We start from the raw sequence: 11,348 nt of genomic DNA, 5'->3' as shown, positions 1-11,348 counted from the left end.
GAGGGGGGATGCTGGTACAGAGGGTGGAGGGGGGATGCTGGTACAGAGAGAGGGTGGAGGGGGGATGCTGGTACAGAGAGAGGGTGGAGGGGGGACGCTGGTACAGAGGGTGGAGGGGGGACGCTGGTACAGAGAGAGGGTGGAGGGGGGATGCTGGTATAGAGAGAGGGTGGAGGGGGGACGCTGGTACAGAGAGAAGGTGGAGGGGGGATGCTGGTACAGAGGGTGGAGGGGGGATGCTGGTACAGAGAGAGGGTGGATGCTGGTACAGAGGGTGGAGGGGGGATGCTGGTACAGAGAGAGGGTGGAGGGGGGACGCTGGTACAGAGAGAGGGTGGAGGGGGGACGCTGGTACAGAGGGTGGAGGGGGGATGCTGGTACAGAGAGAGGGTGGAGGGGGGACGCTGGTACAGAGAGAGGTTGGAGGGGGGACGCTGGTACAGAGAGCGGGTGGAGGGGGGACGCTGGTACAGAGAGAGGGTGGAGGGGGACGCTGGTATAGAGAGAGGGTGGTGGGGGGACGCTGGTATAGAGAGAGGGTGGAGGGGGGATGCTGGTACAGAGAGAGGGTGGAGGGGGGATGCTGGTACAGAGAGAAGGTGGAGGGGGGATGCTGGTACAGAGAGAAGGTGGAGGGGGGACGCTGGTATAGAGAGAGGGTGGAGGGGGGATGCTGGTACAGAGAGAGGGTGGAGGGGGGATGCTGGTACAGAGAGAAGGTGGAGGGGGGATTGCTGGTACAGAGAGAGGGTGGAGGGGGGACGCTGGTACAGAGAGAAGGTGGAGGGGGGATGCTGGTACAGAGGGTGGAGGGGGGATGCTGGTACAGAGAGAGGGTGGAGGGGGGACGCTGGTACAGAGGGTGGAGGGGGGACGCTGGTACAGAGAGAGGGTGGAGGGGGGATGCTGGTATAGAGAGAGGGTGGAGGGGGGATGCTGGTACAGAGAGAAGGTGGAGGGGGGATGCTGGTACAGAGAGAGGGTGGAGGGGGGACGCTGGTACAGAGAGAAGGTGGAGGGGGGACGCTGGTACAGAGGGTGGAGGGGGGGATGCTGGTACAGAGAGAGGGTGGAGGGGGGACGCTGGTACAGAGAGAGGGTGGAGGGGGGACGCTGGTACAGAGAGAGGGTGGAGGGGGGATGCTGGTACAGAGAGAGGGTGGAGGGGGGACGCTGGTACAGAGAGAGGGTGGAGGGGGGATGCTGGTACAGAGAGAGGGTGGAGGGGGGACGCTGGTACAGAGAGAGGGTGGAGGGGGGATGCTGGTACAGAGAGAGGGTGGAGGGGGGACGCTGGTACAGAGAGAAGGTGGAGGGGGGACGCTGGTACAGAGAGAAGTGGAGGGAACAGATGGGATTACTGGGGCAGATAGTGCGGTGTGAGATGGGGTGACTAGGGTAGATAGTGGGGGGCAGGGGGTGAGATGGGGTGACCGGGGCACATATGGGGGGTGATTGGGGCAGATAAGGGGTGTGTGAGATGGGGTGACCGGGAGCAGATAGTGGGGTGTGAGATGGGGTGACTGGGGCAGATATGGGGTGTGTGAGATGGGGTGACTGGGGCAGATATGGGGGTGATGGGCAGATGTGTGGGGTGACTGGGGTAGATAGTGGGGTGTAAGATGGGGTGACTGGGGTACATAGTGTGTGGGGAGGTGAGATGGGGGTGACTGGGGTAGATATGGGGGGGCTAGATGGGGTGACCGGTGCAGATAGAGGGGTGTGAGATGGGGTGACGGGTGGATAGTGGTGGGGGGGGGGGGGGGGGGGGTGAGATGGGGTGACCGGGGCAGATATGGGGGGTAATTGGGGCAGATATGGGGTGTGTGAGATGAGGTGACTGGGGGCAGATAGTGGGGTGTGAGATGGGGTGACTGGGGTAGATATGGGGAGGTGAGATGGGGTGACTGGGGCAGATATAGGGTGTGTGAGATGGGGTGACTGGGGGCAGATAGTGGGGTGTGAGATGGGGGTGACTGTGGTAGATAGTGTGTGTGGGGGGGTGAGATAGGGTGACTGGGCAGATATGGGGGTGACTGGGGTAGGTAGACAGCAGGCAGGCAGTGATGGGGTGACGGGCAGATAGCGGGGTGGGAGATAGGGTGACTGGGGAAGATAGTGGGGTGGGAGATGGGTTGACTGGGGGCAGATAGTGGGGTGTGAGATGGGGTGACTGGGGCAGATAGTGGGTGGGAGATGGGGTGACGGGGCAGATAGTGGGGTGTGAGATGGGGTGACTGGGGGCAGATAGTGGGGTGTGAGATGGGGTGACTGGTAGATAGTGGGGTGGGAGACTGGGGTAGATATGGGGGTGACTGGGGCAGGTAGTGGGGTGTGAGATAGGGTGACTGGGGCAGATAGTGGGGTGGGAGATAGGGTGACTGGGGGCAGATATGGGGGTGACTGGGGCAGGTATGGGGGTGATTGGGGCAGATATGGGGGGTGACTGGGCCAGGTATGGGGGGGAGATGGGGTGACTGGGGCAGATAGTGGGTGGGAGATAGGGTGACTGGGGGCAGATAGTGGGGTGGGAGATAGGGTGACTGGGGCAGATATGGGGGTGACTGGGGCAGATAGTGGGGTGGGAGATAGGGTGACTGGGGGCAGATAGTGGGGTCGGAGATAGGGTGACTGGGGGCAGGTAGACAGCAGGCAGGCAGTGATGGGGTGACTGGGGTAGATATGGGGGTGACTGGGGCAGATAGTGGGTGGGAGATAGGGTGACTGGGGGCAGATATGGGGGTGACTGGGGCAGGTATGGGGGTGACTGGGGCAGATATGGGGGGTGACTGGGGCAGGTATGGGGGGGAGATGGGATGACTGGGGCAGATATGGGGGTGACTGGGGCAGGTAGACAGCAGGCAGGCAGTAGTGGGGAGACACCGTACTGTGGCCCCCGGTGTGATCAGCCCTGGCTGGGGTGGCCCCTGGGAGCCCCGGGTTGGGGCCGGTACGTTGCCCCTGTGCACTCTCAGCCAGTCACAGAGTTGGAGCAGAGTTGGCGGCGCCTGTGATTGGCCGGAGCTGCGCCCCTGTGGGCGGGGCCTGTGTACCTGTGAGGGGGGAGCGGGCTCCGGGCGGACAGATCGCAGCAGCAGCGGCCGGAGCCGGAGCTCGGAGATGGGGGCGCTCGGGCGGCTGCTGTGGCTGTGCGCGGTGCTGGAGCGGGTGTGCGGGGCCAGGCACGGCGTGTACTGGAACAGCAGCAACCCCAGGTCAGTCACCTACCCCCTCCCCGGGGTACCTACCCCCCCCCCCCCTTACACGTCACTGCCCGCCTCACTGGGAGGAACAATGCAGCCCCCTCTTACTCCCCCTCCTCCTCCCCGGACACCCCGGAGCCCCCCCTCCCTGCGCCCTTTGTTAGGTCTCAGCTCCTAATGAGAAGCAGAGAGAGAGAGCTGCGGGGTCCCGGGATGTCAGGGGAGGGGGAGCCGGGCCAGCTTCTTCCATCCTCTGCTACTCCTGCCCCAGCCTCTGCTGCTCCTGCCCCAGCCTCTGCTGCTCCTGCCCCAGCCTCTGTGCTCCTGTCCCAGCCTCTGCTACTCCTGTCCCAGCCTCTGCTACCTCCATCCTCTGCTACTCCTGCACCAGCCTCTGCTACTCCTGCACCAGCCTCTACTACCTCCAGCCTCTGCTACTCCTGCCCCAGCCTCTGCTACTCCTGCTCCAGCCTCTGCTACCTCCAGGCTCTGCTACTCCTGCACCAGCCTCTACTACCTCCAGCCACTACTACTCCTGCACCAGCCTCTGCTACCTCATCCTCTGCTACTCCTGCCCCAGCCTCTGCTACTCCTGCCCCAGCCTCTTCCATCCCCTGCTCCAGCCTCTACTACCTCCAGCCTCTTACTCCTGCCCCAGCCTCTTTTACTCCTGCCCCAGCCTCTGCTGCCCCTGCCCCAGCTTCTGCTGCCCCTGCCCCAGCCTCTGCTGCCCCTGCACCAGCTATTCCTGCTCCAGCCTCTGCTACCGCTACCCCTGCACCAGCCTCTGCTACCGCTACCCCTGCACCAGCCTCTGCTACCGCTACCCCTGCACCAGCCTCTGCTACCGCTACCCCTGCACCAGCCTCTGCTACCGCTACCCTTGCTCCAGCCTCTGCTGCTCCAGCCTCTGCTGCTCCCCTGCTCCAGCCTCTGTTACCCCTACTCCCTCTGCCCTGCACCAGACTCTACTACCCCTGCTCCTATGTGTGTGTCTGTGACTACTATATATATAATCCTATATTCATTCATCCCACCCCCTCTCTCTGTGTTCTGTGCATGAGCCTCCAATGTGTGTGTATATATTTGTATTAATAGTATATACAGTGTGTGCTGGTGGTGTGGCCGCCCTCCCCACCCTCCTCCTGGGTGTAGGTGAGAGGTGCTGTACATTACGCCGATGGCGTCTGTGATCTGTTGGGTGTCACAAGTCTCCGTCACACAGCTGCTGACAATTACCTCTAACTTCATGTGTAAGGGCCGCCTCGCTATAGGATAGGTTCCTGCCCCTGGCCTGCCACAAGAGCTTGCAATCTGCCTGTGTAAGGGCCGCCTCGCTGTACCATAGGTTCCTGCCCCTGACCAGCCACAAGAGCTTGCAATCTGCCTGTGTAAGGGCCGCCTCGCTATAGGATAGGTTCCTGCCCCTGGCCTGCCACAAGAGCTTGCAATCTGCCTGTGTAAGGGCCGCCTCACTGTACCATAGGTTCCTGCCCCTGGCCAGCCACAAGAGCTTGCAATCTGCCTGTGTAAGGGCCGCCTCACTGTACTATAGGTTCCTGCCCCTGGCCAGCCACAAGAGCTTGCAATCTGCCTGTGTAAGGGCCGCCTCGTTGTACCATAGGTTCCTGCCCCTGGCCAGCCACAAGAGCTTGCAATCTGCCTGTGTAAGGGCCGCCTCACTGTACTATAGGTTCCTGCCCCTGGCCAGCCACAAGAGCTTGCAATCTGCCTGTGTAAGGGCCGCCTCGCTATAGGATAGGTTCCTGCCCCTGGCCAGCCACAAGAGCTTGCAATCTGCCTGTGTAAGGGCTGCCTCGCTGTAGGATCGGTTCCTGCCCCTGGCCAGCCACAAGAGCTTGCAATCTGCCTGTGTAAGGGCTGCCTCGCTATAGGGATAGGTTCCTGCCCCTGGCCAGCCACAAGAGCTTGCAATCTGCCTGTGTAAGGGCCGCCTCGTTGTACCATAGGTTCCTGCCCCTGGCCAGCCACAAGAGCTTGCAATCTGCCTGTGTAAGGGCCGCCTCGCTGTACCATAGGTTCCTGTGCCCAGGCCAGCCACAAGAGCTTGCAATCTGCCTGTGTAAGGGCCGCCTCGCTGTAGGATAGGTTCCTGCCCCTGGCCAGCCACAAGAGCTTGCAATCTGCCTGTGTAAGGGCCGCCTCACTGTACCATAGGTTCCTGCCCCTGGCCAGCCACAAGAGCTTGCAATCTGCCTGTGTAAGGGCCGCCTCACTGTACCATAGGTTCCTGCCCCTGGCCAGCCACAAGAGCTTGCAATCTGCCTGTGTAAGGGCCGCCTCACTGTACCATAGGTTCCTGTGCCCAGGCCAGCCACAAGAGCTTGCAATCTGCCTGTGTAAGGGCCGCCTCGCTGTAGGATCGGTTCCTATGTCCAGGCCAGCCACAAGAGCTTGCAATCTTTGTGTTAGCGTTCTGCAGCCGTGCCTCGGCCTCCCCCTCCTGCAGGAAAGGGTTGTTATTTTGGGCACGGGCCCCAGTGCTTGTGTTGGACGAGGCCGTGTTTTCTCTGAGAGGCAGAATCCCATTTTCCAGGCTGGAATGAGCCGTGTGGAAGGATTGGGGGCTGTTTGTTTTGGCCGAGGCCGTGTCCGCTGGCAGCGTTCGCTCTGTGGGCTCAGGCGCCGAATCTCCGTCTTTTATAACTTTACTTCTTTCTCTTCTGACCAATTTTGTGCTTTTCTGTCTTTTTCTTGTGTTATTTTCTTTATCTGAAGGGGGGGGGGGGGCGCACAGGCCACGGGGTGACTGATCTGAAGAGGGGGGGGAGGGGCACAGGCCACGGGGTGACTGTATGTGCACATACGTGTGTCATTTCCTGACCACTCAGCCGTGTTACCTGTAACTAATGTCAGCGTGTGTGTATTCCTGCTATACGCCGGCTCACCGGCGGCGCTGCGTCTGGGGACGGCAGCTGTTACCGACTGTAGTGCACGTGTGTTGTCGCCAGAGTCTGCGCCTGTCACTTTGATCATGCGGCTGAAGGTGTAGAAGTCTTTGTGGGGTCTATGTACTAAGCCGTGGAGAGAGGTAAAGTCCCAGCATCCACAGTCTGTAACCTGGCAGTTAGGAGCTGATTGGCTGCTACTTTATCTCTCTCTGAGACTTAGTACATAGACCTCTGAGCCGGGCGTATACACATCACACACTAGGCTGATATACCTATATACCTGTGTACGCCGGAACCACATTCTGTCTTGTATGGTTACGGAGACGTTACAATGAAACAGGGGCTTGGTTTTAATACATGTTGGTACTCCCATGTCCGGGAGATGCTGTGTGAGTAGTGACCTGCATATATCTCCACCTTAGGCTGTCACACTCAGTAATGGTGGTACTCCCATGTCTGGGATACGATGTGTGAACAGTGACCTGCGTATATATCCCCATATCAGGCTGTCACACTCAGTAATGGTGGTACTCCCGTGTCTGGGATACTCTGTGTGAGCAGTGACCTGCGTATATATTTTCATATAAGGCTGTCACACTCAGTAATGGTGGTACTCCCGTATCTGGGATACGCTGTTTGAGCAGTGACCTGCGTATATATCCCCATATCAGACTGTCGCACTCAGTAATGATGGTACTCCCGTGTCTGGGATATGCTGTGAGTAGTGACCGGCATATAGCACACTCAGTATTGGTGGTACTCCCATGTCCGGGATGCGCTGTATGAGCAGTGACCTGCATATATCTCCACCTTAGGCTGTCACACTCAGTAATGGTGGTACTCCCGTGTCTGGGATACTCTGTGTGAACAGTGACCTGCGTATATCACACTCAGTAATGGTGGTACTCCCGTGTCTGGGATACTCTGTGTGAGCAGTGACCTGCGTATATCACACTCAGTAATGGTGGTACTCCCGTGTCTGGGATACTCTGTGTGAGCAGTGACCTGCATATATATTTACATATAAGGCTGTCACTCAGTAATGGTGGTACTCCCGTATCTGGGATACGCTGTTTGAGCAGTGACCTGCGTATATATCCCCATATCAGGCTCACACTTAGTAATGATGGTACTCCTGTGTCTGGGATACGCTGTGTGAGCAGTGACCTGCGTATATATCTCCATATCAGGCTGTCACACTCAGTAATGATGGTACCCCCGTGTCTGGGATATGCTGTGTGAGTAGTGACCTGCGTATATATCCCCATATCAGGCTCTCACACTCAGTAATGGTGGTACTCCTGTGTCTGGGATGTGCTGTGTGGGCAGTGACCTGCGTATATATCCCCATATCAAGCTCACACTTAGTAATGGTGGTACTCCTGTGTCTGGGATATGCTGTGTGAGCAGTGACCTGCGTATATATCCCCATATCAAGCTCACACTTAGTAATGGTGGTACTCCCGTGTCTGGGATATGCTGTGTGAGCAGTGACCTGCGTATATATCCCCATATCAGGCTCACACTTAGTAATGGTGGTACTCCTGTGTCTGGGATATGCTGTGTGAGCAGTGACCTGCGTATATATCCCCATATCAAGCTCACACTTAGTAATGGTGGTACTCCCGTGTCTGGGATATGCTGTGTGAGCAGTGACCTGCGTATATATCCCCATATCAGGCTCACACTTAGTAATGGTGGTACTCCTGTGTCTGGGATACGCTGTGTGGGCAGTGACCTGCGTATATATCCCCATATCAGGCTCTCACACTCAGTAATGGTGGTACTCCTGTGTCTGGGATGTGCTGTGTGGGCAGTGACCTGCGTATATATCCCCATATCAAGCTCACACTTAGTAATGGTGGTACTCCTGTGTCTGGGATATGCTGTGTGAGCAGTGACCTGCGTATATATCCCCATATCAAGCTCACACTTAGTAATGGTGGTACTCCCGTGTCTGGGATATGCTGTGTGAGCAGTGACCTGCGTATATATCCCCATATCAGGCTCACACTTAGTAATGGTGGTACTCCTGTGTCTGGGATATGCTGTGTGAGCAGTGACCTGCGTATATATCCCCATATCAAGCTCACACTTAGTAATGGTGGTACTCCCGTGTCTGGGATATGCTGTGTGAGCAGTGACCTGCGTATATATCCCCATATCAGGCTCACACTTAGTAATGGTGGTACTCCTGTGTCTGGGATACGCTGTGTGGGCAGTGACCTGCGTATATATCCCCATATCAAGCTCACACTTAGTAATGGTGGTACTCCTGTGTCTGGGATATGCTGTGTGAGCAGTGACCTGCGTATATATCCCCATATCAAGCTCACACTTAGTAATGGTGGTACTCCCGTGTCTGGGATATGCTGTGTGAGCAGTGACCTGCGTATATATCCCCATATCAGGCTCACACTTAGTAATGGTGGTACTCCTGTGTCTGGGATACGCTGTGTGGGCAGTGACCTGCGTATATATCCCCATATCAAGCTCACACTTAGTAATGGTGGTACTCCTGTGTCTGGGATGTGCTGTGTGAGCAGTGACCTGCGTATATATCCCCATATCAGGCTCACACTTAGTAATGGTGGTACTCCTGTGTCTGGGATACGCTGTGTGGGCAGTGACCTGCGTATATATCCCCATATCAAGCTCACACTTAGTAATGGTGGTACTCCTGTGTCTGGGATGTGCTGTGTGGGCAGTGACCTGCGTATATATCCCCATATTAGGCTCACACTTAGTAATGGTGGTACTCCTGTGTCTGGGATGCTCTGTGTGAGCAGTGACCTGCATATATATCCCCATATCAGGCTCACACTTAGTAATGGTGGTACTCCTGTATCTGGGATGCGCTGTGGGCAGTGACCTGCATATATATCCCCATATCAGGCTCACACTTAGTAATGGTGGTACTCCTGTATCTGGGATGCGCTGTGTAGGCAGTGACCTGCGTATATCCGCATCTCACACTCGGTACATGGCGCTCCTCTATAGTTTGTCCTGCTGTCTTTGTATCTCTCCCTTCTTTGCTGACTGTTCGGCATTAACTCTAACAATGGACCCTTGGGAGAGACCAGGGGATAATTCTGATTTAGCGGCCATCTGTAGGGCCCCTGTGGTCAGTGTGTTCTGAGGGGTTACGGGGTCACTGCGGCTCTGGGACCTTGGTGCAGGAATGTGTGGTAGTATATAGGGGGGAGGACACCGGGGGTCCTGTAATGTGTCACAGCTGAGCTGACTTCTATAAACAGGCACCAGTAGCAGCCTCTGATTTATGGCTGACTGATCAGGAGGGGGAGGGGGCACTACCTGCTGGGCCTGTGCAATGCCAAATTACCCTTAATGGGCCTGGGAAGTGGCAGTGAATTGCAGGTGGCCACTGAACATAAAGAAGAGACTTGTGAGGGGTATATAGTGCTGGACACATGAAGAGACCTGTGAGGGGTATACAGTGCTGGACACATGAAGAAGAGACATGTGAGGGGTATATAGTGCAGGACACATGAAGAAGAGACCCGTGAGGGGTATATAGCACTGGACACATGAAGAAGAGACCTGTGAGGGGTATATAGCACTGGACACATGAAGAAGAGACATGTGAGGGGTATATAGTGCAGGACACATGAAGAAGAGACCTGTGAGGGGTATATATAGTGCTGGACACATGAAGAAGAGACCTGTGAGGGGTATATATAGTGCTGGACACATGAAGAAGAGACCTGTGAGGGGTATATAGTGCTGGACACATGAAGGAGAGACCTGTGAGGGGTATATAGTGCTGGACACATGAAGAAGAGACCTGTGAGGGGTATATAGTGCTGGACACATGAAGAAGAGACCTGTGAGGGGTATATAGCGCTGGGCACATGAAGGAGAGACCTGTGAGGGGTATATAGCGCTGGACACATGAAGGAGAGACCCGTGAAGGGTATATAGTGCTGGACACATGAAGAGACCTGTGAGGGGTATATATAGTGCTGGACACATGAAGAGACATGTGAGGGGTATATATAGTGCAGGACACATGAAGAAGAGACCTGTGAGGGGTATATAGCACTGGACACATGAAGAAGAGACCTGTGAGGGGTGTATATAGTGCTGGGCACATGAAGAAGAGACCTGTGAGGGGTATATATAGTGCAGGACACATGAAGAAGAGACCTGTGAGGGGTATATAGTGCTGGACACATGAGGAAGAGACCTGTGAGGGGTATATAGTGCTGGACACATGAAGAAGAGACCTGTGAGGGGTATATAGTGCAGGACACAAGAAGAGACCTGTGAGGGGTATATAGTGCAGGACACATGAAGAAGAGAGCTGTGAGGGGTATATAGTGCTGGGCACATGAAGAAGAGACCTGTGAGGGGTATATAGTGCTGGGCACAAGAAGAAGAGACCTGTGAGGGGTATATAGTGCAGGACACGTGAGGAAGAGACCTGTGAGGGGTATATAGTGCTGAACACACGAAGAAGAGACCTGTGAGGGGTATATAGTGCTGGACACATGAAGAAGAGACCTGTGAGGGGTGTATAGTGCAGGACACATGAAGAAGAGACCTGTGAGGGGTATATAGTGCAGGACACACGAAGAAGAGACCTGTGAGGGGTATATAGTGCAGGACACATGAAGAAGAGACCTGTGAGGGGTATATAGTGCAGGGCACAGGAAGAAGAGACCTGTGAGGGGTACATAGTGCTGGACACATGAAGAAGAGACCTGTGAGGGGTATATAGTGCAGGGCACATGAAGAAGAGACATGTGAGGTGTATATAGTGCAGGACACATGAAGAGACCTGTGAGGGGTATATAGTGCTGGACACATGAAGAAGAGACCTGTGAGGGGTACATAGTGCTGGACACATGAAGAAGAGACCTGTGAGGGGTATATATAGTGCTGGACACATGGAGAAGAGACCTGTGAGGGGTATATAGTGCTGGGCACATGAAGAAGAGACCTGTGAGGGGTATATTGCACTGGACACATGAAGAAGAGACCTGTGAGGGGTATATAGCACTGGACACATGAAGAAGAGACCTGTGAGGGGTATATAGCACTGGACACATGAAGAAGAGACCTGTGAGGGGTATATATAGTGCTGGACACATGAAGAAGAGACCTGTGAGGGGTATATATAGTGCAGGACACATGAGGAAGAGACCTGTGAGGGGTATATACATACTTACCTACATTGTAAGTCTCCTCTCCGTGAGAAGCCTGGAGAGGA

The 11,348-nt window shown here is 55.8% G+C and overlaps 1 protein-coding gene across 3 annotated transcripts in view; it reads left to right on the top strand.

Moving 5' to 3' along the window:
- The first annotated feature begins 3,069 nt into the window (after positions 1-3,069).
- The window catches only part of LOC134980036 (ephrin-A5b-like), a 31,394-nt gene continuing 23,115 nt past the window's right edge, over positions 3,070-11,348 (top strand). For 2 of the 3 annotated variants that reach the window (XR_010190319.1, XM_063946634.1), the window contains exon 1: positions 3,071-3,215. Coding sequence is in view for 2 of the 3 variants with exons in the window: in XM_063946634.1 (XP_063802704.1) it covers positions 3,121-3,215 (95 nt within the window). In the remaining variant the exon portion in view is untranslated. Of the gene's footprint in view, positions 3,216-11,348 lie in introns of all 3 variants that reach the window. The other variant, XM_063946635.1, reaches the window with a different exon arrangement.

The sequence above is a fragment of the Pseudophryne corroboree genome, chromosome 12 (genome assembly GCF_028390025.1).
Source record: "Pseudophryne corroboree isolate aPseCor3 chromosome 12, aPseCor3.hap2, whole genome shotgun sequence".
Lineage (NCBI taxonomy): Eukaryota > Metazoa > Chordata > Amphibia > Anura > Myobatrachidae > Pseudophryne > Pseudophryne corroboree.
The sequence above is the reverse complement of the archived record's forward strand: the minus strand, read 5'-3'. Positions and strand labels throughout refer to the sequence as shown.